The sequence below is a fragment of the Ictalurus punctatus genome, unplaced genomic scaffold (assembly GCF_001660625.3).
Source record: "Ictalurus punctatus breed USDA103 unplaced genomic scaffold, Coco_2.0 Super-Scaffold_100058, whole genome shotgun sequence".
Classification (NCBI taxonomy): domain Eukaryota; kingdom Metazoa; phylum Chordata; class Actinopteri; order Siluriformes; family Ictaluridae; genus Ictalurus; species Ictalurus punctatus.
Genome location: NW_026521089.1, coordinates 225,443 through 252,615, shown reverse-complemented (window position 1 = coordinate 252,615; position 27,173 = coordinate 225,443). Strand labels below are relative to the sequence as shown.

The following is a 27,173-nucleotide window of genomic DNA, read 5'->3' as shown; positions in this document are numbered from 1 at the left end:
TATCGCATAGGCAGTTGAGTCCCTGAGTTGCGCTTCAGGTATAAGTTGTCCGCGCTTCACTCTCACGCACTGGGGTGAGATCTACCATTTGATCTTGAAAATCTCCCTTAATGTCCAGGGAAGGGAAACCAGTCAGGTTATCCCTTTAAAGGGCTCGTGCCTTGTCCTCTGAAAGAGCTCTTGCCCAGATGTCAGACACTAGTCGCAACAGTCACAGCCCACCACCTGTCTCCGAGTTCCAATGCGTCTTGATCGCCACGCCGATGAACAAGTATGCCTTGCACCATGATGCGCTATAGGCTTCGAGCTGGGACCTCGTGGCGCAACGGAAGTGCGTCTGACTCCAGATGAGAAGATTCAAATCATGTTGGGGTCATTCAATGTGCTCTTTTTCACACAGACCCATGATTTTCTGCGCAGTCTAATAAGGATGCTGTTATATGGACTCCAATCTCTATGATGACCACCCATGTCTTTGTCAACTTCATGCTAAAAGGTAACAAAGCTTAGGTAGCAACACTCTCACCTAGTAACCATTAGTAACTTGACTACCTGCTGAATGTTTAGGGTTAGGGTTAGGGTTAGAAATCGTTACCAGCATAACTCTTATTCGTAAGGCTCACTCTGAAGGCTTGTCCTGGTTCAAGGAATGCCTTCGTGTCATGGTATGAGAACAAGTAGAATAGCATCAGCATTTTTAATTAAACTTGGCTTTTCTGCACAAGGAGACCAAAATTTCTAACAAACACGTTAATTCCACACCACAAACTGACGTGTAATCTTGGCTCTGTATGCCTCGCAAAAAGCAGGTTTACGCCACCTTTGCCACTGATTGCCCATCGTCTGACACTTATAATGACACAAAGGCCTCGTACAAATGGTAAATGTGTGAAGTTACCCAGAAGAAGGCTGAACCATGGTTCTATCGCATAGGCAGTTGAGTCCCTGAGTTGCGCTTCAGGTATAAGTTGTCCGCGCTTCACTCTCACGCGCTGGGGTGAGATCTACCATTTGATCTTGAAAATCTCCCTTAATGTTCAGGGAAGGGAAACCTGGCAGGTTATCCCTTTAAAGGGCTCGTGCCTTGTCCTCTGAAAGAGCTCTTGCCCAGATGTCAGACACTAGTCGCAACAGTCACAGCCCACCACCTGTCTCCGAGTTCCAATGCGTCTTGATCGCCACGCCGATGAACAAGTATGCCTTGCACCATGATGCGCTATAGGCTTCGAGCTGGGACCTCGTGGCGCAACGGAAGTGCGTCTGACTCCAGATCAGAAGGTTCAAATCATGTCGGGGTCATTCAATGTGCTCTTTTTCACACAGACCCATGATTTTCTGCGCAGTCTAATAAGGATGCTGTTATATGGACTCCAATCTCTATGATGACCACCCATGTCTTTGTCAACTTCATGCTAAAAGGTAACAAAGCTTAGGTAGCAACACTCTCACCTAGTAAACATTAGTAACTTGACAACCTGCTGAATGTTTACCCTTAGTTTGCCCATTTTGCTTGCTGAACAAAACTTGCTGGAAAGAGGCACCTTAGATGGTTTCACTGGTCCTCTCAGAAGATATGGAGGGTACTACAACACCCAAACAGGGACTTGAACCCTGGACTCTCAGATTAAAAGTCTGATGCTCTACCGACTGAACTATCTGGGCTCGAGGAGCAAGAGCGCACTTTTCCCTCGAGCTTGTAGGTCAGGCCTGTGGACGCTCTAGTTCAACGGTTCTCACAGACATAAATGGTGCTCAGCCCTTGGCTTGGAAAGGGCCCATCCCATCTGGTTCTCATGGCTTTCTACAAACTATTAACACAGCTCAGCACCACTATTCAAGGATACAAACCAACAGGGTTCAACCACGGCTCTGTCCTTCATACTTCTTTACCCACTGACTGCCTGCAGTCTGAGACATACAAAGAGACAAGGTTCTTGTGAAACCTGTAAAATGGTGACGTTAACCAAGAGAATGTTGAACTTTGGTCCCATCTATTATGTTGGCCAGTTTCTAAGTTGAGATCAACTTAACCCCAGTGCTTTCTGTTTAACGACCTTGTTCGTATTTTTGTTTACAACTAGCACACTTTTGACCAGCATGTTGCTTGGAAATCGTTACCAGCATAACTCTTATTCGTAAGGCTCACTCTGGAGGCTTGTCTTGGTTCAAGGAATGCCTTCGTGTCATGGTATGAGAACAAGTAGAATAGCATCAGCATTTTTAATTAAACTTGGCTTTTCTGCACAAGGAGACCAAAATTTCTAACAAACACGTTAATTCCACACCACAAACTGACGTGTAATCTTGGCTCTGTATGCCTCGCAAAAAGCAGGTTTACGCCACCTTTGCCACTGATTGCCCATCGTCTGACACGTATAATGACACAAAGGCCTCGTACGAATGGTAAATGTGTGAAGTTACCCAGAAGAAGGCTGAACCATGGTTCTATCGCATAGGCAGTTGAGTCCCTGAGTTGCGCTTCAGGTATAAGTTGTCCGCGCTTCACTCTCACGCACTGGGGTGAGATCTACCATTTGATCTTGAAAATCTCCCTTAATGTCCAGGGAAGGGAAACCAGGCAGGTTATCCCTTTAAAGGGCTCGTGCCTTGTCCTCTGAAAGAGCTCTTGCCCAGATGTCAGACACTAGTCGCAACAGTCACAGCCCACCACCTGTCTCCGAGTTCCAATGCGTCTTGAGCGCCACAAAGATGAACAAGTATGCGTTGCACCATGGTGCGCTATAGGCTTCGAGCTGGGACCTCGTGGCGCAACGGAAGTGTGTCTGATTCCAGATCAGAAGGTTCAAATCATGTCGGGGTCATTCAATGTGCTCTTTTTCACACAGACCCATGATTTTCTGCGCAGTCTAATAAGGATGCTGTTATATGGACTCCAATCTCTATGATGACCACCCATGTCTTTGTCAACTTCATGCTAAAAGGTAACAAAGCTTAGGTAGCAACACTCTCAGCTAGTAACCATTAGTAACTTGACAACCTGCTGAATGTTTACCCTTAGTTTGCCCATTTTGCTTGCTGAACAAAACATGCTGGAAAGAGGCACCTTAGATGGTTTCACTGGTCCTCTCAGAAGATATGGAGGGTACTACAACACCCAAACAAGGACTTGAACCCTGGACCCTCAGATTAAAAGTCTGATGCTATATATATATATATATATATATATATATATATATATATATATATATATATTTCATTAGAAAAAGTGCAGTACATTTTCATGGTACGGTCAGTACTGTTTATTTTTGTAATAAAGTGAACTTAATTTTTCCACTGAGTGTTATATTTTCATTCAGTAGTAATCGGTTATTAGTAGGTGCTACCCGACTTGGTTATCGGCATCTGTAAGATCCACTGTCGATCAGCCTTTAAAATAGATTAATGTGTATGACATGATCTTCTTTAATTAATAACGAAATGCGCTTGTTGACAACTTGCTGTGGTGTAAGGGGAATAAAACACTTCAGAATGTGCAGTTCTACCTTAGGGTGATAACGGTCACTCCACTTCATTGGATCGTTGACTGTTTTCCTATAACCGTATGTTTATTCCTTACATAAATTAAACACAAAGCATGTAGGGGTTCTACATGCATGTAGTATTTGTACAATCAATAACCTATTAGAGTAATACATTGTGGTATATAAACTGAACTTTGTGTTTGATGTGTCTGCAGTGCCCAAAGCCCGTGGTGGTGGCAGTGCATGGCGTTTGTGTGGAAGCAGGTCTGTTGGGAGTGTTAAGTACCATCATCTCATACACTCACCACAACTCTGGGAAGTTCCATCCATATTGTTTGCTGTCACTTTTCCTGCAACGCTTTAACCATCAGAGAGTTATCTTTTACTGGGGCTTTTAGCTGCAGGAGACTGAATTACTAAGTTTTTTTTTTTGTGGATCTGATTTCTTCTTTCGCAGGAGTGGATCTAATCACAGCCTGTGATATTCGTCTGTGCACACAGGATGCCTGGTTTCAGGTGAAGGTATGAGGAACATTAACTTGCCATACATTGCTTGCTTACATGTTTACACCAAGATCTGTAAACAAGCTATTTTTGTCCATATGATCATATATAGAGATAGTAAGTGATGAGAAGATAAGAATGGGCTGATTGTTCTGACTCGTACAAGCCCCTATGAAAGAGTTGACCACAAGGGGGCACACTCTGAACAATTATTTACATTTGCAGTTTGTTGAAGATTAAATAAACCACTGTGAGCATCAGATGTCTGGTTTTAATACAAAGTTTTATGATGAACTATTTTATGATATTACCATCTTGTCATTTATCAAAGAAGAGCTACAAAACCTGAAATTTGTTCATTTTTAGACAGAAAAATTCTGCAGTGTAGCTCTTCTAGTGGGCTTTCCCACTGGATGTTTAGTCCAACACAGAGCAGTTTGCATGAAAAGTTGGTAATGTGACCGTCGTAATGTGGACTGGGAAGTGCACTGCGGTACCGAACCCGAGACTACCTGTAGAAGGTGGTCCGAGTTCAGTTACAATGGAACTGTGAATGTGAATTGTCCCATGAATGTGAACGTAACTTGTATCCGGGTCTGCACTTTTTCAGGAAGTAGAGTAACCTGTGCTGAAGGCCTGTTGTGGTGATGACGTGTCATGACATGTTTTGGCCCAAATTTGCAGTGACTTTGAAAAAGTGGAAGCTCCTCTGAATATTGTGGAGTTTCTTGATTTTGCGTTAATTTCTGTGATCACAAAAAGGTGAAATTCTGGACTGACACATGGAAGATATGGAATGATAACAGAAGAATGTGACTTTGGGTTGTACCATGTATTTTTTTCATGTAGCTTTATTATTTAGTATAAATGAAGGCAAGTGTGTGTTCTGTTCTTCATCTCTGCAGTCGTGTGTTCCCTGATAGTCCATGATTGCTGGAGCTCTGGAAATAGCAGGTGAGATTGCAGGCCGGAGTCGCGTCGCTGTCCAAGGAACCAAAATCAACCTCCTCTACTCCTGAGACCACAGTGTGACTGAGAGCCTAGACTACATGGTAAGAACCTGCTTAAGACATGAAAAGCATTTTTAGCCTCAAGGTAGACCCATGCACACACAGTATGGCCACAAACACAAAGTAGAGCGGTCGAAATCTGAGATTTCTCCTCTGCGTCTCCAGGCTACTTGGAACATGAACATGTTGCAGACACAGGATCTTATGAAGTCAGCGCAGGCAGCCCTGGAAAAGAAGAGTCCGAAAGACGTGCCCTTCTCCAAGCTTTAAAGGAGAAGATCCAGGGCTGTTGAAGCTGCGGTGGAACTGAGACTTCATCATCCACAGATCTTTAGTTCTTCTTGCTAAGTCTGTTTCTTTTTAGTCTTTTTATTTTTAGACTGGTCAAAAGACTGATTAGTGGAAGTGAAATGATAGATGAACTTTTATTTACTTGCTTTATTATTTGCAGGTGCCTTGTACAGTAAGACAGGGTAACTAATACTCAAAAGCTTTTTTTGTGTGTTAACATGTACAGTAGATGGACATATTTTTTCTGGTGCTGTGACTGCAGAATGTAGTGCAGTTAACACATTAAATTTCCTTGGATGCTCACTTTTAACTCTAGGAGGTCACAGTTTGCCCAGACATCTTTTTTTAAATCCGTCAATCCGTCACCCACACGTCATTCTGAGGGACGAAGAGGAGGAAGCTGGACAGATAAATTTATTTATTTATTTATCATTGCTGTGTTTCCTCAATCGAGTGCAGAAAGAAGAAAAACAACACAACTGATTTAAAATAAAAATATAGAAAATAATCTAATGTAAGATTCTGATCCGGTTTGCTTTCAGCAGGAAGGCTGTCCTCTTTCCTGTTGCTCTTTCTCTTCTATTAGTCCATTTGTCCAGTCTGAATCGGTTTTGATTCGTTTCGAGACGATTCGGAGTCGAATAATTTTCTAGTGAGAGTCGCACACTTCCAAACGAACTAGACTGAGATGAGTATTTGATTCTCACTAGAAAGTGATTCGACTCTGAATAAACTCGAAATGAATCAGTCAAACTGATTCAGACTCTATAAAAGGACTATGAGATGTGATTAAGATATATATTCCAATGTTTTGCTTTACAATTCCATTGTGTGTGTGTGTGTGTGTATGTGTGTGCGTGCGCGCGCACGTGTGTTTTTCAGGAGAACGAGAAACTCGGACACAACAGTACATCCTGACCATTGGTACTGTGTACACATCAACATACACACACGTCTCCATGCTGGACATCTCAGGAGCTTTCACACAGTGCTAGGAATATCCCGGGACAGAGAAACGCACCTTCTAAGTGAGCGAGTTTAGCGTCAACCGGTGAAATTTGCTGTAGCGTGAACACTTCGCCTCTGTGAGCTTCACTCTCCGTAGGGTTCACTGTAATTAGACATAAAATGTACATAGTTTATTTTTCATGCATTTAGGAATTAATGTTTTTTTTTTTTTTTTTACTCTTCGAGGAACAGAAATGATCTTTCGAGGCAGCTTCTTCATCACTACCTGCTCCGTTTGACTCAAAAATGTAACGACCGGTTTCAAAAAGTCACGATGTCTTCAGTTCATGAGATTTTACTGTTGAATTTAAACAGGAAATGTGAAATATTTTTTCCCTTTGTTTCCTCTACTGTCTTTTTGCTGTGATCTTGAACACAGTTGTAATTTTTTAAAAAAAATAATAAAAAAATGATAATTCTAGTTCTCTCACTTTCCTTGTCCTAATTGTCCTGTATCTGTTAAATCCGTTTCATCTCTGGTCTTTCTGTCTGTATGAACACTTGTAGAAATGACTTGTAGTCCATATTTTTAAATGATTCGTGATTTTGAATTTAAATAAAGATATTCTTTAATTCTGTATTTTGTCATTTAATTATCATTAGAAATCAGAAGATCAGATTAAAGCCATGGCTTCTTTACCTGCCGAAGCTGTAAAACTTTCAATAAACCAGTCAATAGATCAGCTGGATAAATGTAGATTTTTATTTACTGATGAGATGTATTGATGGTGTTGATAGATTATTTGAAGATTTTTATTGATATTGAACAATCATTCAGTTCAATATTGAAAAAACTTGATAAATAGTTGATTAAATAAATGTGGTGTAATGTACTGAGTCAAATATGAAAACTACAAATAAACAACATCTATTTATATCTGTGTATAATTAAAAACCTCTCTCAATACAAGAAATTCATATCCTAAATGTTGCAAGTGATTAATCTGATCATTTTATTCAGCTGTTTAATTATTACTTTCTAAATAATAAACAAATGAATGTTCTGGATTCATGAGGAATGTTTACATTTTGTGTCCAAACTCAAAAGTTTAAACAAAGTGTATATTTATGATAATAAAGCACAAAGAACGTGAAACCTCAAATCGTCTACAATCATCGATGAATTAAATATTAATTTAAAAAATTTAATTAAATAAGAGTAAGATGAAGTATATTTTTAATTAAAATGTAATTAGGAGCACTTTTAAAGTGGATTTGATTTAAAATAATGATAAAGCTGTTTTTTTTTATGTATTTGTATATCTTATCCTCTATCGTGTTTAAGAAGAAGAGAATAATGAAGCTTTTTATGAAATAATATTTGGGTTTATTTTATTTTATTTTCTCCTCAAAGATTCAAATTTACGTCAACGTCCGTTACGTTGGTGACGTCACCACGAGCGCGAGAAGTCGAAGGTAGGAGCAGAAAGCGGTGTTAGTGTTAGTTCTGGCCCGTTTGGACCCAAACTAAAGTGAGTTTATTTGGTTCTGTGTAACCGAACCCGTTCTGTTTTTTGCTGTATTGTGTGTGTGTGTGTAGTTAACAGTGTTAACACCTGTGTTTCAGGTGTATCAGTATGAAGCAGGCGGTGACGGCGCACTGATTCACTCTCGGAGCTCGGTTCACTAATGACCGAATCACCGAGGAACCGACCAAATATAACTCACACCCGCACGGAGAAGAAGAACAAGAGGAGGAGAAGTGAGAAATAACATTTTAAAACTGTTTTTATTCACTCTGGTTCAGTATTAATGTTAATATTATACAAATATACTAGCGGTGCTAGCTTTTGAGGAGGCAGTCCAGTCCACGCATGCGCAGTGTAATTAATGAGCAAGCTATTCGAAATGTGATTAGCAAATAGGTCGATGTTATTTTTGATTCTATTTAAAACGATGAATTCACTCTGTCAATAACTGCCCCGTCTGAGAATATTGCATGATTTACTTTTATAAGTGGACGTGGCAGAACGACATTTAGCTTCACTGGCTAATTAAAGCTCTTTTACTAGTTTAATGGCTGAGTCATCCGGCTTCGCGCATGCGCAGTGTGGGTTAAGGCGCTATAGTTCTCTTCTTTTGAATTATTATTATTATTATTATTATTATTATTATTATTATTATTATTATTATTATTGAGACCATTTGGGGTGAATTTGGAGCATGTGGGGGTTTGAGTGACCCCAGAATGACCTATAAATATTCTTTTAATATCTCCAGAACTGAAGCAGCACAAACGAAAATTTTTACGGCACAAACCAGCACAAACTATCCTGCCGATGTTTTGTGTTGGTGGGGGGGGGGCAACTTCACGCAGGTTGTGTGTGTGTGTGTGTGTGTGTGTGTGTGTGTGTGTGTGTGTGTGTGTGTGTGTGTGTGTGTGCGCTCTTCAAATATCCAGGTGTTAGATGGTCAAGTGTGTAGAGTACAGATAGAGTGCACAATTTAAGAAATAGGAACCAGTCAGAGAGAGGACATCGAAATAAGAACAGAAAGCACTGACCAAATAAGGAAATAGATTAAACCGGTACACGGCGTATGGGAGGCAGGAGATCGTGACAGTTATGTTGAATTATAACGTGTTGGATTATAGAAATAAATAAAGTGGTACTGATGTGTGTGTGTGTTTTAGGATGAGCTGGAGTGGGGCAAAGAGAACTGCATTCAGATCAAACGGATACAAGAGGTTATGACTCTCACTCTCTCACTCACTCACTCACTCGCACACATCTATACACACACTTCTCGACACAGATCCCTAACTATCATTTCTGGTGTGTGTGTATTAGAGGTGGCCGAGTTGTTTGAGGATCTAAAGAATTGAGTGTCACAATTCAACATGCACATCAGCGAAACTTTTCCCTCTGACTACACCAGCACGCACGCACAGAAATTCATAGTGCAGGTAACACACACACACACACACACACACACACACACACGAGTAGAGCAGGTGTAGTTTAACAGCATATGTGTATAAAGAGGCTTTTTTCTTCAGGTCAAAATATATACAGCAGGGGTGCCCAATATGTCAATCGCGATCGACTGGTCGATCGCAAAGGAAGTGCAGGTAGATCGCTAGTTGACGTAGTTAGTTGACGTACAGGGCAGCCAGTCTGAGATCTCGTCTTTTCTCTCACCACACGTGTGCTATCAAGTGCGCCAGTGCTAAAGGCTAGCAAGCGAAATCGTGGGGAGAGGACATTTTTCAGTCTTTTAAAGACTTCATTGACAAAACCCAGCTCCAGTGTGCAAATTGATATCAGTCAATGGTTGAGCAGTGCAAATGGATTCATTGCCAAGTGCAGGGAAGACGATGCTTTCCCTGACTTCTTTAACTACCACTGTGTTGTGGATAAAAAATGTCATAAAATAAACATAAGGGAGACCTAGCATCCAGCAAAAGGGAGAAGAAGAAAAAAACGGGCACCTAGACACATAGAAGCGGGATTAGGCGGACATTGACGGAATGGAATTACACTTTAAAGATCTTTAAGAGCAGTAGTAGTCAAAAAAAGCCAAAAAGAGGTATACGAGCTGAGCTGAGGAGTGCTAATACACACACACACACACGCTCGTACAGTCAAGGGCGGGCAAGTAGACACAACATACACACACACTCTCTCGCTCTCATACACACACATGAATAACTTTAATAATATCTTATAGTAATAGAGAAACTATAAAAAGACAGAATAGTAGGATATGCAGGACAGTAGAACTGTAATGATATTAAGAAGTTGGAAGTACAGTAAACCGCTTTTCAAGTAGTATAAATATATATAAAATAAGAAATATAGTGCAAATATGAAAATAAATTATAAACTAGAAATACAGGAAAATGTAAACTTACTCATGACTCAAATGGTGAGGGTTCTTGGCTCGCAAGGAAGGCCTTAATTTTAAGAAAGAACCATGAGGAGCCAGTTATAAGGGTGGCTGGGTCAAACCGGCCCCCCCCGAGATAACGATAAGACCAAGGTCCCTCCCGGTTGTTTAGTCGTCTTGTCTACGTCATTTTATTTACCTAGGTAATTGAGAATCCTGGTTTCTGACCACCTAGGTAAATGAGAATCCTGGTTTCTGATTCTCTATGTAATTCAAAACGCTGGGTTTTTATTTTCTGGGTTATTAGAAATGCCTGGGTTCTGATTCTATGTGTAAGTGAAATAGGCCTTTTCTGGAAACATATGGGTTATCTAGTGTGTAAATACAGTATAAATACTGGAGCTTAAGCTCAGGGTAGGGGGATCACTTCTGAGAATTCTCATCGGTGTGGATCTCGTGTGGTGGAATGGAACAATAAAGCTGGACCCTTGCTTCTTCTCACTCACGGCTGGTGTATTTTTTCCATCTCCAACTGGTCTCAGAGGTAGATGTGAGTATTTATTGGCTTTTAAGTTGAGTTTTAAATGTTTTTGGGTAATAGGCTAAATTTGAGCCAACAACTGCATAATACACCAACAAGCCTTATGCACAAGAATGCTAAACGTGAAAGAGATCATGGATGTTGAAACAAAGATCGCCTGTTCTATACGTGCTAGTTCACTTCAAAGACGGCTGTTCCGTGCGCATCTGGAGAAGGCAGACTACGACCAATCAGCTCCTGCTACACACTGACGTGAGACGGCTTAGTAGGGGTAAATTCCTGCAGAGATTTCGAGAGCTCTGTCCGGAGATAAGCGAGTTTCTTTTTGCTGTTAAACATGCAGAATACACCCAGGTCAATGATGATCAGTGGTTGCTGGACTTTTTTTAACCGAGCATTTTTAACCGATCTGACCAACTTAATTTGGAGCTGCAAGGAAAAGACAAAAATTAAAGGCAGTCAATGCCTTTAAACGGAAAATGCAACTTCTGTTTTCAAAGCTGCAGCACCATGTTTTTGGGAACTTCCAAAACCTCGCGTCAGATCTGGAGACCCAGCGGAAGGCTTGTGCGCAGTTTAACATTGCACGCTACACGGAGCAGATTGACAGCTGTCGGTCAGAGTTTGACAGATGCTTTCAAGACTTTGCTTTATTGGAGGCATTCGCCACATTCATGTGCTACCCGTTTAGGGACAATGTTGAGGTTGATTCACTCGCATCGAAAATTGCAGCGCTGTTTCACCTGAACTCGTCTGAAGTGGAGGATGAGATTTTGAAACTACAGACTGACATTCAGCTGAAGTCCAGGGCTCATGGACAGTTCTGGAACTTACTCACAGGGGAAAAGTACCCAAACATGAGGAAATGTGCCACCTCCTTGACTGCATTATTTGGCTCTACTTATTTATGTGAGTCAGCCTTTTCCCTCATGAAGATCATTATGTCCAAATACCGTTCCACAATGACTGATCATCATTTGGAGGCCTGCTTGAGGCTGGCTACCAGCAGCTACTGTCCGGACTATGCAACCCTGGCTGATTCTATTCAGTGCAAGTCATCAGAGTAAGGTAATGACCAAAAATGTACTGAATTGTATCGCGCCATAAGGGTTCATGCAGTTATGCAAGATACATGAACATATATTGTATGTATGTGTGTGTGTGTGTGTGTGTATGTGTGTGTGTGTGTATATATATATATATATAAGTATACGCAGTATATAAATAAATATGTTTAGCATTTTTAGTGTAGGTAGATCTCTTTGACTGGTCATGTTAAAAGTAGCTCGCAAGTCAAAAAAGTGTGGGCACCCCTGATGTACAGTAAATATAAATATTAGTCATAATTCACAGCCTTAGAAGCACAAGCATCCAAAGTAAAATTGCAAATGCAGAGTTTAAAATTGTCACCATGACGACAAAGTCCAAGAAGTGTAACTTACTCCTGCAGAAAATAAATAATAATTATTATTAAGTATCAGTGATGTTTCCGTTGTTCAGGTGGCAATTGCAGGCACATTTTATCCGAACTGCTTCCTCCAGGGAACTCTATGGAAACGACCCCAGGACCACCATAGTGGTATTCAGTCAGCTTCCATTTAACTAGGGGATTATTATTATTATTATTATTATTATTATTATTAATAATATTTCTCTCTCTCCCTCCCTCTCTCTCTCTCTCTCTCTCTCAGGTGTGTAATCTCCCTCCATTTGCATTCCTCTACTATAAACAGCTCCAGTCTCTCTTCAGACACTGTGGTTAAATCAAATCCATCTCCTTTGACAGCTCCAGGTGTGTGTGACACCACTGTGTGTGTGTGTGTGTGTGTGTGTGTGTGTGTGTGTGTGTTTAATTGTGATTTTCTGTAAACATGTATTGTGGGTCTGTGTGTATCAGGGCCTATGTAGAGTTCTACCGCTCGTCAATGAGAGGTTCTGGCGTTCTCCCAGAGGTCTCTCTGTCTCTCCTCCTCACGCAGCAGAGACTTCCTCTCCATGTCAACGTTTAACCTGCTGGAGAGGTGGAGACTTGGGCAGGGGGGTAGTGTATCTCACACCTCAGATATACACGGTACACACACACACACACACACTGCAGCGAGCATCATCAGATGAGTCATGGTTACATTTTAAGTGAGAGTAGTCATGTGACCACATCCCCTAGACAGTGTGATGTTTAGATGATGTTCTGTACATTAGTGCTGTTCTGTTACAGGTCTCTCTCTGTGTCTCTCTCACTCACTGTGTGTGTGTGTGTGTGTGTGTGTGTGTGTGTGTGTGTGTCTCTCTCAGGGTGAATGTGGATTTTCAGAATCAGTCAGTGAGCCCTGTCGGGGTTCTGAGCAGCTCCATTGAGTTGGAGAATCTTCCGTCTAACCCTGTCTTTATCGTCAATATCACCGAGGTGTCTGTTCCGCCTCTTTCACTTTCAGTGCACAAATAAAAAAGAAGCTGTGGCTCCTGTGTGTGTGTGTGTGTGTGTGTGTGTGTGTGTGCACTAACAGGAGGTCCAGGTGCAGCCTTTGGATATTGATGAAGATTTACTGCCCCTGCAAGACCTTCCTCAACTGCGTAGTCTGGAGCAAAGGATGCAACAGAGCCCAGATTACAAGCAAAATCTGGTGAGTTTTTTTCCTTTTTGTTAACAACTACTTGCACAATTACACAGCTACTGAGAGCATTTCTGTTTTCTCAAGGTGACACACTCGTACTCAAAGCACAACACTGAACACCACTTTGATATGAGGGAACAGTTATGACCTACTCTTTAGTAGAGATGGAAAACACACAGGGCAGGGTAACTGCAGGAGTAGTGAGAAGCACTGACACAGTTGACGAGGCAATACATGCTTATTAATTATTTGTTTTTATACTAGTGTATATTATTTTTTAAATCGGTTTCAGGTAAACTGGTTGGCGCTTATTGACGGGGTGTATGTGCGTGACTGCACCTGGCGCATATTGAAGAGGGTGATTGCTAACTCCCTGGCAAAGAATCTCAATTGGAGGGGAGTCAATGGAAAGACTTCACTGTCCGCTCTCCAACTCGGAGAGGTCGTGATTGGTAAGTATATCTGTTTACATACAGAATTAGCTGTCTCTCTCAGATGATATGTAAGGGGTAATCCACGGCTAGATGTGCATTAAACGATTTTAATGCATGATGTGGAGGAAAAGAACCACTCGTTCAAATCGTTTAATGCACACCTAGCCATGGATTACCCCGCCTATACCATGGTCTTTCCACAATTAATAACGTTAAAGCTGTCATTGGTTTAGAAGCGCAAACTTTGATTAGAAGTTTAAAATAAACTTTGGGAGGTCCCACTTCGGCTCTAATTGGCTATTTATATTTCTCTGGTTTACTTTATTTAAATGGTTAGTAGTCATATGGATCCCAGCATAGCTGGGACAGGCACGCCTTTAAGATTTATTAGTTGGAACGTCAGAGGTATGGGTAATCCTGTCAAGACATCTAAGGATTTTATACATTTGAAACATTTAAACTTCAATATAGTATTTTTACAGGAGACGCACCTACGTCTTAAAGTATTAAAGTGAGTCAAGTCTTCCACTCGAACTTTAATTCGAAAGCAAGAGGGGTCGCTATTTTAATTGACAAAAGGTCACAGTTTTCCTCCACTAACGTTGTTGCTGATGTGAACGGTAGATATATTATAGTTGCTGGTACTCTGATGCAAAGACAGGTGTTGTTGGTAAATGTACACGCTCCAAACTTTGATGATGTGGAATTTGCTAATAGATTGTTGAGCAATCTCCCTTTTTAAATACTCACCTGTAGATTTTCGGTGGAGATTTAAACTGTGTAATTCACCAAAACTTTGATCGGTCTAATCCCCGTACTCTGAATCAATCTGCTATGTCTAAAACATTTTCAGATTTTATGGGTCAGAACGGTCTCGTTGATCCCTGGAGATCCCGTAACTCTGCTCTTAAAAAGTTTTCTTTCTTCTCCCAGGTGCTATCCTATTGAAATCCTATTCGAGGATTGATTATTTTTTATAGACAGCACTCTTGATTCTTGTGTAGTTTCTTCTGACTATTTGGGTATTGTAATTTCTGACCATGCGATCATGAATTAGATATTCATCTTTCTATTTATAAACGTAGCCCACCGCCTTGGAGATTTAATTCTCTTCTTTTAGCAGACAGTGAATTCTGTGAGTTCATTTCTACTTCTATGGATGACTTTCTTTTCTTCAGTCAGAATGACTCCACCTCTTATTCATTGTTATGGGAGACACTTAAATCCTATATCAGAGGGCAGATTATTTCTTACTCCACTCTCTGTAAATAAAAGCGCACTGCTAGGGTTAATGAACTTACATCTGCGATCAGTAGTCTCGATCAAAGATGTGCGTTGAACCCCTCTCCAGAACTTCTTAAACAGCGAATCGACTTACAGGCAGAATTCAATCTTATTTCGACTAAAGAGGCGGAGCGCTTGTTGTTACGTACTCCTGGTTCATATTATGAACATGGCGACGAGCCGAGTCGTTTACTGGCACGTCAGCTACGGCGACAGGCCGCTTCCCGTCTCATACCTAGTGTTAAAAACACTCATAATATCGTCACAACAGAGCCCATGGAAATTAATGCTACTTTTAAATGGTTTTACTCTTCACCTTATAAATCTGAATTTCCTGCAGACGATACTAAAGTGAATGCATTTCTTCAAGACCTTTTTAACGCTGTTATTGATTCGAATACTGCCATGCAACTGGACTCCCCACTCTCTTCAAGAAATTTGAATTCAGTTAAAACTATGCAATCTAACAAAGCTCCTGGCCCGGACGGGTTTCCAGTTGAATTGTTTAAAATGTTTATTGGAAAATTAGCTCCATTGCTTTTATCTGTGTTCAACGAATCCTTGGAATGTGTCTTTGCCTCTGACTCTGACACAAGCCACGATAGCTCTGCTTCTTAAGGAGGGTAAGGATCCAACCTCCTGTGGTTCTTATAGGCCGCTGTCTCTGCTTAATGCAGATGTAAAGGTGTTGGTGAAAGTAATGGCATCTCGTTTAGAGGACATTATCCCTTATATTATATGTGAAGAGCCGAAGGGTTTTATAAAGGGACGTCAGATGTTTTTCAATACCCGTACGCTCTTTAATATAATTTATTCAAAGCATTCGGCAGTGCTTCCTGAGATTGTGATTTCATTAGATGCTGAAAAAAGCATTTGATAGGGTTGAGTGGGAGTATTTGTTTGCAGTCTTGAGGAAGTTCGGATTTGGGGATGAGTTTATTTCTTGGATTAGCCTCCTTTACTCAACCCCTAATGCCAGGGTTCAGACAAACGATCTCGTCAAGGTTGTCCTTTATCCCCTCTGCTTTTTGCTGTCGCTATCGAACCTCTGTCTATCGCATTAAGATCTTCTCCCTTGTTTAAAGGAATAGTTCTATACGGTGTAGAATACAAATTGTCGCTATATGCTGATGATTTGTTATTGTATGTAACCGATCCTGTTGCCTCTATGCCAGCTGTCTTGGCTGTTCTGGAGTCCTTCGGTGTTGTCTCTGGTTATAAATTAAATTTGGATAAAAGCGACTGTTTTCCTGTCAATACTGCAGCATTTTCTCTCCAACAGTCAGATTTACCGTTTCGATTTAGTCAGTAAGGGTTTAAATACCTAGGTATCAACGTGACACGTTCTCTATCTAGTCTTTCATCAGCTAACTTCACTCCCCTTATCTCAAAGGTTAAATCTAACATTCAGATTGGGGTAACTTACCCCTTTCTCTAATTGTCAGGATCACTGTCGTCAAAATGAATATATTACCGAAGTTTCTTTTCTTGTTCCAGCAAGTGCCTCTTTCTCTGCCAAAATCATTCTTCGATTCATTGGCTAAGATAATTAGTACTTTTATAGACTTTGTAGACTTAGTGGAGGACTTGCATTACCCAATTTTCAATTCTATTACTGGGCTGCGCACATCCATAAACTCTGCTACTGGGTTAAATCTCCTGGATCTTCTTGGTCTAAATTGGCACTATTGTCGTGTAGGGAATCCTCTTTACCTGCTTTACTTTACTCCTCTTTACCTACAAAACTCTCCCTATATACTGATAATATAGTTGTCCTCAACACTTATGACTTGGTATCAGTTTAGACGGCGCTTTAAATTTGTAGGTGCATCCTCTTTGTGTCCTTTAGTCAACAACCATCTATTTCCTCCATCGTGTTTGGACTCCACATTCTCAGTGTGGGATGACAAGGGTATTGAACAAGTTAGAAATCTGTATCACGAAGGTGTGTTCGATAGCTTTGCCAATCTGGCATACTCTTATGACCTCCCTGTGACTCATTTTTTTTCGGTATTTTCAAATTCGGAATTTCGTTTCTAGATGTTTTCCTGATTTCCCCTCTGTGCCTCCTGAACAGGCTTGGGAAAGCTTGTTTTCAAACAATCCACATCAGAGAGGAATGATTTCTAGGATTTATGATTTCATTCTGGCGTTAGGTAGTGAGTCGTGTAACAAAGTTAGGAATGCGTGGGAAACGGAGTTAGGAGTACAGATAAGTGAGGGGTGTTGGGAACGTGCTATAGGGAGGGTACAGTCTACCACTTCCTGTGCTCGTCTTGGACTCATCCAGTTCAAAGTTTTACACAGAGTCCATCTGTCCAAGTCGAGACTTTCTGTGATGTATCCGGACGTAGAGGACAAGTGTGATAAATGCCATGGCTCTCCCTGTCATCTTGGCCATAGGTTTTTCTTCTGCCCTGATCTCCATGGTTTTTGGACTGTTTTTTTACCATCATGTCCACTATTCTCAGGGTAGATTTAAATCCTTGTCCATTGATTGCTGTATTTGGGATTCCTGATGCCTCAGTTCCATTGAGCTTGATACAAAAGGATGTTTTTGCTTTCACATCCCTTATAGCAAGACGTTCCCTACTGTTGCAGTGGAAGTCTGCTAAATACCCATCTATCTCCCAGCGGCTAAAGGGCGTGATGTTTTTTCTGAAACTCGAGAAAATAACATATAGGATGAATGGTTGTACGGACAAGTTTTTTTATAAAGGGCATCCCTTTATTGTATACTTTATGGAGTTAGACACTTCCCACTTAAATTTTTGTGCCTGTTGTTGGATTTTACAATATCTTTATAACCAGCGACAGTTATTGGGTATCCATGATGAGGCGGGGGGCGGGTTTTCTGCATTTTTAATTTTGTTTTCCTTTGTTAGTGAAAAAAGAAGAAAAACCTGTGAATGTTTACTGCTGTGTGTTGCTCAATTTGTTTTCCTTGGGAAAGGGAGGGGAGGAGAGAAGAGAAAAGGTGATGTTCAGCTGACATGTAGACGTGTTCAGGAGAAATGTTCAATAAAAATGAAACTGGAAAGAAAAAAGTAGTTTAAAATAAACTTTAATTTCCATAAGTTAGGTGGTTAGATCTGGAATTTTGTCTGAAGTAAATCAGACACAGAGATAAAGTAGTGTGATAAGATTTAGGAATGATCACGGTGATCAAACTGGCTGGAACTACCTGTGCAATAAACAGTTACAGTGAGGGGAAAAAAGTATTTGATCCCCTGCTGATTTTGTACGTTTGCCCACTGACAAAGAAATGATCCGTCTATAACTTTAATGGTAGATTTATTTGAACAGTGAGAGACAGAATAACAACAAAAAAATCCAGAAAAACGCATGTCAAAAATGTTATAAATTAATTTGCATTTTAATGAGGTAAAAGTATTTGACCCCCTCTCAATCAGAAAGATTTCTGGCTCCCAGGTGTCTTTTATTTTTTAATTTTTGACATGCGTTTTTCTGGATTTTTTTTGTTGTTATTCTGTCTCTCACTGTTCAAATACAACTGCCATTAAAATTATAGACTGATCATTTCTTTGTCAGTGGGCAAACGTACAAAATCAGCAGGGGAACAAATACTTTTTTCCCTCACTGTATAATGCACACCTTCCAGCCAATCAGAATCCAGTATTCACACTGACCGTGGTATAAGTGTAATTAATGCTTAAGATTCATAATGACTGTACGATATGTGTTGCTTTATTCCAAAGCTGCAGTTCATAGAAACCTCCTCACGGCTAAAGCTGCAGAGATGGAGGTCGAGGGGTCCATGAAGAGGCGGCTCCAGCTGGCATCAGAGCGAGAGTGTGGGCGCAAGAGCAGACTTTTGATAAAGGAGGGTATTTACAGGGTTTTAACTGCTGTGTTTTTTGCGCTATTTATTAATTTGTTAAAATGTTCATATTATAGTCTATTTTTAATTGTTTATTGAAGTCCTTGCTGTTTTTAAGTGGCTGAATTAGTGTGTGTGCACGCGTGTGTGTGTGCGTGTTGGTAGCTGGGTGGGTATATAGTTCTGGTCTGAAGTTGACATACCCCTTGCAGGAGAAAGAGACCCTGTGTAATCTGTTTAAACGACTTTTACGCATGTTTTGCAGAGAGATCATTTTCACCTTGCTGTTTGGGTCTCTGTCCCACACTGCTACAGTGCAGTATTGAGAGCGCGCGAGGGAGATCGATTTTCTATCAGAAACAGTAACTATATAAAATGGACGTCAACACGCACCACTCTGTGAGGTCATTTCTCGCTCTCAACAGAGTAGTTGTGATTGTTTAGTGTTTACGACAGGGCCAAAACATTCAAGGCCATGGTGTATTTTGACTGTTCCTGTAGCATAATCTCACCAAACTGTGTGTACACGAGTCCACAGACACTGAGTCTATTCACAGTTCCATGCTGTGTAGATGTTCTGCTCATCCTCACTGTACCGTAAAGGTCAGAACCTCACATCTGTAACCTTGTAGCTTTTCTTAATCAACACGACTGCAACCAAGCTTGTGTATCACTACTATTTTTAGATCTCCGCCTCTCAAAAGTATTGGCGCCCTGCGCGTCCGCCTCTCAAATCTTTTGGCGCCCTACGCAGCCAGCTCTCAAATCTGTTGGCGCCCTATGCGTCCGGCTGTCAAATCTATTGGCGCCCTATGCGTCCAGCTCTCAAAACTATTGGCGCCCTTCACGGGCAGTTCTCAAAAGTATTGGCACCCGATCTGAATTTTGCCACGGCAAGCACCACTCACATTTTCTTCAGGAAATGTACCTTTAAAATAATAAAAAGTCTCTCGCTAGGCTGTGTGTCGAGATAAACGTAAAAACATCTTGAGTTTGTGTTCACCACAGACCTTATTTCCGGCATTTAACCCAAAACCCCATTGACGGAAGTGCTAATACGCTGAATCGTTTCTGGGTTTCACGACTCATTCCTGCAGCACTCTGTAAGACGGGCTGTTGTTATCAAACCATCGAAGTAAGATAAGCGGCTTTGGTAATGATTCTTTAAATGAACCGATTCAGAATCCTCTTCTTGAATCGTTTGAGTCGTTCTCACTCGGTCAGGGTTGCACGTGTGGGTTGCTTTTCCTGCACGTGTAATCAGCACGTGTTCACAGACCGTAAATCCCGACCCCATGGTAGACACTCGACAGAAATTTCATACTAAAGTAAGTATTTTATATTTTCTGGGTCTAAACAGAGCAGAAGTATTGCTAATGTGATGTACAGATTCTATTGGACTGGTGAACTGTGTGGATTTGTATATTTAACCCAGTTTAATATGGCCTGCTTTGTTCAGTCAGAGACAAGTAAATCTGTTCTAATGTTCATTTATTTTCCATAGATAAAACACGTTTGTTTACACATGAATACGTACTTTATGCTTTCAGAATGGTGGAGATTTGGCTCTTAACTATGGTTAAGTGGGGGGTACTATAAAATGCACAGTTCTGAGACACTATATACCTATACTGTGAAATCAGTACATGTGTGTTTAGAATGATTATAGCTTTTGGGGAAAAAACTATGCTTGAATCTATTAGTCCTTGTTCTGATGCACCTGTAACGTCTCCCTGAGGGCAACAGATCAGAGCCAGGGTGAGAGCTGTCCTCAATGATGGTTTTTCCTCTGCTGAGGCAACGGGGGGTGTAAATATCCATCAGGGAGGTGTTGTGGATAAAAAATGTCATAAAATAAACATAAGGGAGACCTAGCATCCAGCAAAGGGGAGAAGAAGAAAAGACGGGCACCTAGACACATAGAAGCGGGATTAGGCGGACATTGACAAATTGGAATTACACTTTAAAGATCTTTAAGAGCAGTAGTAGTCAAAAAAGTCAAAAAGAGGTATACGAGCTGAGCTGAGGAGTGCTAATACACACACACACACGCTCGTACAGTCAAGGGCGGGCAAGTAGACACAACATACACACACATGAATAACTTTAATAATCTTATTGTAATAGAGAAACTCTCTATAAAAAAACAGAATAGTAGGATATGCAGGACAGTATGGAGGATATGCAGGAGCTTAAGCTCATCACTTCTGAGAATTCTCATCGGTGTGGATCTCGTGTGGTGGAACGGAACAATAAATCTAGACCCTTGCTTCTTCTCACTCATGGCTGGTGTCTTTTTTTCTATCTCCAACTGGGCTCAGAGGTAGATGTGAGTGTTGGTTTCTATGTTGAATTTTAAGTGTTTTTGGGTAATAGGCTAAATTTGAGCCAACAGAGGGGAGAGGTAATAAATAAACTTATAAATGTGATTACTTGATGAACGTAGACAGAACTCTATAAATGTGAAATGTTTTGTTGAAGTTCAGATGAATCTCTGATGTACAGAATCTTCAACAGAGTTCTGCAGAAAGATTTTGAATGCCTGTCATTCACCAGAACAAATTTGCAGTTGAACACTCTGTCTAAATGAAAAAATCTAAACACACAATATAAAATTCCTGCAGTGTGAATAAAGCCTTTGTGTTGCTTTTAGCAAACATGTCTAGTACTCTCGGTTCAATGTACACAATTTACCCCATTTAAATGCATTTTGGAAATTGTTCCACATGGCCTTAAACTGTGAATATTCACTGTATGCCAAATAAGTAATCAAAGAATGGAATGGATTTTTTCTTCTCTAATGGACCATTAATCACAATTATAAAAGATGATGCATCAGGTACAAAGTATCAGGGTTTTTCCCCCCTCTTTCCCCACAATAGTTGCATGATTTATGCTACACCCTTTCCACCGTGTGTGTGTGTGTGTGTGCGCGCGCGCGCTACAAATCACTTTGAGGTAAAAATATTTTAAGGCAGCCACTTTCACCTTCCTACAACAATTGGTGACTGGTCTGAGGTGAAGCTTCTTGTCATGTTACTGTGGTCATGGATCACATTGTGGGGATCTCTGTAATGTAACCGTTTCTGTAATTATCCTTACTTGCCTTTGCGCTTTTGTGCTTCTGTGTCTTCTATTGGTGCTTTATTCTGCTTTTTAGGGCCCGAGCACCGCTGCTGCAAAGCCCTATTGGATCTGCTGTTTATTATTGGGGCAGAGCACCGAAGGTGCAGCGCTTCCGGTGACCACCGGAGGTGCAGGGCCCTATTGATTTTCTGGTGTTTATTGTTTATTTCATGCATTCTTGTCGTTTTTAAGGACCTAAACATGGCTGAAAACTCCCAAAACTCGGTAGACGCGCCAGCACCAGTGAAAATGTAACTTACATTGGGCATGGGCATGGTCGAGGAGCTCCTTAGCACCCCTGAATGCAGACAAAGGTCGGGATGAAGTTGCTCCAATGTGCACGATTTACCATATATATATATATATATATATATATATATATATATATATATATATATATATATATATATATATATATATATAAAATTTGATAGATATGGGGTAATAAAGTGTAAAATATAGATAATTCACAATAATTTGATATCAGTTAGATTCAGCTTCGGACACAAGTTCCAGGTACTGATCGAGAAGGAGTGGATCAGCTTCGGACACAAGCTGACCTCGGTGCGTATAAGCAGTGAGGGCGTGGTTGTGTGTGGGCGCGTGAACGCATGTATATTTAACCCCATCTTTCTCTCTCTGTGTGTTTCTCAGCGTGTCGGCCTTGGAGATGAGAATCACGCCAACTCGGAACGATCCCCTCTCTTTGTGCAGTTCATCGACTGTGTGTGGCAGATGATGAGACAGGTCAGCTACTGATGCTTTACACCACAACACTGTTGAATTCTCCAATCTGATTGGTCAGAAGGCGTTGGAGACATTTCTGGAACAGCAAGATTCTGATTCCAGCTGCAAGGGAAATTACAGCTTTATAGTGATGTGCTCGTTCCTATAGTAACAGCTCATTGACAGGGTCTAGTATGGCGTACGCAATACATATTCTAAGCTTAATCGTAAACATATTATAAACATGTCACTTAAAGAAAAAGACGTATGATCATTGTGATCTAGTTAAGATTTATAAGTTATCTATTTATGGAAGTTTTATGGAAGTAGTCTCCAGTGTCACGGCAGAGAGGACATTGCACTTTCCAGTTTCTCAGTAACATTGCAAGTCTTATTAATTTCAAGAGTTAGGGGGAAAAAAGAGAGGCTTGTGAGGGAACTATTGTTTTATTTTAATGTTATAAAGTAAGAGATCATAATGAGAACTAACTCTCTTTTCCAGGACATTCCAAATTGTTCTATGGCTATGCCCCATGTTTGTGCAATGGTTCAGACCGGTTTTTCCTCTTTTCGCAGCTTCAAAATGGCTTGCTTTTCTCCCATAGACAGGTCTCTGGTCTTCATGTCGGTTTATTCTTTTTAACAACAAATGCTGTCTCCACAGGTGAAACCCAGGGCTCAAACCAAGAGAAGACATTCAGAGCTATTCATTCTTTAAAGTCCATTTAACGAGGTACACCTGGCCAGCAAGAAAAAAACATCAGTCACTCGTTCCAGTATTTTTGAACAGTTAATGAATAGGATGGCTTCAAAAAAGCTGCCATATTTTAAGCTGTGTAACACGTCTAGATGTAAATATGAGGAAATGAAAGCTGAAATTCTGATCTATCGTCTCATATTCGTCTTTTATCTCAAACCCAAATGTCTTCAGTATACAGCAAAAGCAAGTGAATTGGCCTTGATGTTCCAATACTTTTGAAGAGGACTCTAATTGTAAGAATTAAATATAATTTCCGTACTGAACAAAGACTGATTATCTGTTCAGGCGTTATTGTGCAGATCCACATTTAAGCATCTTACTATACACTGTTAAACCCAGTGTTTGTGTTCTTTCTTTCAGTTTCCTTCTGCTTCTGAGTTCAAAGACCTTTTTCTCATCCCCATCCTGGATCGCCCCTACAGCTGCCTGTTTGGTACATTCCTCTACAGCAGTGAGCAGGAGAGAATGGAAAAGATACGCTCCACATTTCTCCACTAATGGACGGAGGCTTTCCAGCCTGTTTGATTTTTCTGAATGGAAATGAATTTGTCTAAGTGTATTATGACTTGTCTCTCTCTCTCTCTTGCTCGCTCTCTCTCTCTCTCTCTCTCTCTCTCTCTCTCTCTCTCTCTCTCTCTCTCTCTCTCTCTCTCTGTGTCCCCTCTTTTGTTTTTAGGAAGTACAGGGTAAAACGGTCACTGTGGTCCTACATTAAGTCAGCCGGAGGACTTCACTAACCCGTTCTATGTGGACTGTAAAAACCAGGTGCTGTATCCACTGGCCAGTCTCGCACATCTGGAGCTCTGGGTGGGTTATTATGTGCGCTGGAACCCACGCATGAGACCTCAGGTGCTTATACTGCAAACCACACTCTGTGAAATTCTGGGGAAATGCTCAAAAATAGTGTTTCCAATATATACCAAAATACCCAGTTACTTGTATAACTGAACAGTGTCACTTCAGACACATGATGAATGTCACTTTTTATTACTAGATGTTTCTGGGTTTTAACACCAAGTTTGCTTTAAAAAAACAAAACCATTTCTATCAGCACAAAGCTAAAACAAACACAAAAGCTGGAGTAATGGGTCGGTAAGCATAAAAAGTGCCGTACACAGTGGAACTGGACACACGAGGATCTCTGACACTGTTGACTCTTCAGTGGTTCCATTTTCAGTTCTAGTTTGTAGGTACAGGTTTCAGTCTTCAACAACATTGTAGTTTTCTTTTTAAAATGCACTCCTTGGTTGTGCTCACTGCATTACAAACTCAAATCCAACATTGTGAGATTATTTTTTTTTTAAGTGTGTTGAAATGGAGTTTTCTTGTGATTCCTCTATATTCCTGTATATTTCATGATTGGCTGGTTAGAAAACTACATGAACGTACAGGTGTTCCTAATAAAGTGGACGGTGAGTGAACATGACGTGGCTGAAACGATTTCCAAAACACTTCAGGAGCAGCTAGCGATAAAGATTAAGGTTACACCGGCTTGATGACTGATCTTTTAATAATGATACATAAATAAATAGAAAGCGAATGGAATGATTTAGAAAATCTGTGTCCCAGAACGAAACTGATGTTTGTGTGCTTTGTTGATTATGTAGATGCCGCTCCATCAGAATCTGAGAGAGTTACTGTTTTTGCGTGAAGAACGTGGAGGAGCTCCAGAGAGAGGCCACGTCATCCTGCTTCATCTCCTCATCCTCAGAGCATACTTCTCCCTCCTCACATAGTGGTACACCACTTCACACTGCCGTCTAAATACACACATGCGCGCACACACACACATACATACATTTAAGAGCACACACTGTCTTTACTCAATGAATACACTCGGGCACAAGTAGGGAGTGGATGAGTATGAAGCGGGCACACACACACACACACACACACACACACACACACACACACACACACACACACATTCCTGTTTGCAATTTTTTTAACTATAGAGAAGTAACCTAGTGTCACATTTTATAAATCCTTAATACTTAAAAATGGATCTTGGATCAATGAGGTTTTCTACTGTTCTCAAGGTTTGGCATGCTGTGCATCCTGAGATGCTTTTCTGCTCACCATGTATGTAAAGAGAGGTTATTTGATGTTACCATGGCCGTCCTATTAACTTGACCCAGTCTGGCCATTCTCCTTTCGCCAACAACGTGTTTCCACCCCGAGAACTGCCACTTACCGGATGTTTTTCACACAAGTGTGTGTGTGGGTGTGTGTGTGTGTGTGTGTGTGTGTGTGTAAATCCTAGGAGAGCCGCAGTTTCTGGAATACTCAAACCAGACCATTTAGAATCTACAACCATGCCGCGGATAAAATCACTGGATTGCATTCTGGTGTTTGATGTGAATATTGACTGAAGCTCTTCATCTGATCCTGCTTGATGTTGTACATTGTGGTGTTGCCATATGATTGGCTGATTGGATAATTGTATGAATGAGCACATGTACAAGTGATCAGTGAGCACATCCATCTACCATAGAGGTATTTTGGGGCAATACTTGACAATGTACCTGACTTTGTTAGATTTGTGGCCAAGTTGAAGAAGCTTTTGACAGCCGAATGGAAAAAAATTAATAAAACAATTCAAGACAAATTCACTTTCAGTCTTGTTTTTTGTTTTGTTTTTTTCCCCCTTAATGTTAATCTCTTTCTACAGAACCCGTCCAAACTTCATACGTCAATGCAGTAAGCAAGATAAACTGTCTATAGCTGAAGAATCTAAGCATGCATCTGTTTTCACCCTTATAGAAAAAGTTTTGCAGTTCCTATCCAAAAGACACCAAGAGCCCAGATGTCCTTAGAAACTAAATGTACCCTCCAACTCGTGGCCTTTTCAGTAACTCGATTCCCAGACGTCGCCACACTGATCACAGTGCATCCTTCAAATCCACCGTGCAGCGGAAATGGACCAGTCGATTTAAACGGATTGTTGAAAATGTACGTTGTTCAAGGCATTTGTGAATTTGAAATTTCGCTACAAACAGAGTCTGAACAGTCGCCAGAATCTGAGGCAAAAACACACGAAGGAACGAGATCACGTCGTCATTGCCTCGTCTCTGGTGTTCTACATTTTTGACAAAAGTAACACCAGAGATGCTGCGTTAAAATGGTCAAGAAAATTACACCAGAGTAAAAAAATCCCATTGGGTTAGATTATAAACATCGACTGAAACTCTCGATAGGACATTGTTGGAGAGTTGCATACGAGCGGACATTCAACAATATTTAGTAGAAGCCTTGTGGATGTTTTTGTCTGTGTTCGTCTGTAATATACTGGACTGTCCTACCAAGAGTTCGACCACATACACATTCAACTGAAGCTCATACAGTCAGCATACTGAACTCTCCTTTTTGCCATAGTGCGGCCGCTTAACAGGATAAGGCCTCAGAAGTCAAGCACCAGCAGCTTGTGGCTAAAAAACTGCAGCAGAATTGAGCTCGGCTAGGAGGTGACTGGTGACGGAAAAAGCCGGGGAACCCCGGAAAGGAAAACAGGGCTGTGTTCCAAATCTTTTATTGCCTCCTCTTCAAACTCCAAAAACCTCTGGGCCCTACAGCTAAATCCAGAGCTGAGGAAAACAACCGTTCAACTATGAAGGCCTTCTCAAACACAATGTTTGAGCGAAGGGAGGAAATGATCAAACACGGATCAATTGGAACACAGCCCATACAGCAAAACCGTAAAAAGGTGCCATAGAGTGTAAATGATTC

General features: G+C 40.8%; 1 protein-coding gene and 1 long non-coding RNA gene across 15 annotated transcripts; both read left to right on the top strand.

The window, feature by feature from the left end:
- The first annotated feature begins 3,065 nt into the window (after positions 1-3,065).
- On the top strand, positions 3,066-6,868 carry LOC128630625 (uncharacterized). The gene is made up of 2 exons (XR_008394887.1): positions 3,066-5,038; positions 5,162-6,868. It is a non-coding gene; the product is annotated as an uncharacterized LOC128630625 (long non-coding RNA).
- Positions 6,869-7,668: 800 nt separating this feature from the next.
- LOC108262719 (myotubularin) lies at positions 7,669-26,059 on the top strand. 14 transcript variants are annotated; one of them, XR_008394871.1, is made up of 10 exons: positions 7,670-7,767; positions 7,863-7,997; positions 8,928-8,981; positions 9,085-9,200; positions 12,165-12,243; positions 12,356-12,456; positions 12,562-12,705; positions 12,957-13,285; positions 13,569-13,728; positions 22,616-23,841. XR_008394871.1 is itself a non-coding variant. In XM_053679020.1 (5 exons), exons 1-4 carry the CDS (start codon positions 22,229-22,231, stop codon positions 25,181-25,183), a joined length of 342 nt encoding a protein of 113 aa, XP_053534995.1. In that variant the 5' UTR covers positions 21,121-22,228; the 3' UTR covers positions 25,184-25,185; positions 25,487-26,059. The 14 variants fall into 14 exon arrangements, 3 of the variants coding, with proteins under 3 accessions (XP_053534995.1, XP_053534997.1, XP_053534996.1); XR_008394870.1 differs by having other exon boundaries at positions 12,562-12,735; XR_008394874.1 differs by having other exon boundaries at positions 12,165-12,250; positions 12,562-12,735.
- Positions 26,060-27,173: the final 1,114 nt, after the last annotated feature.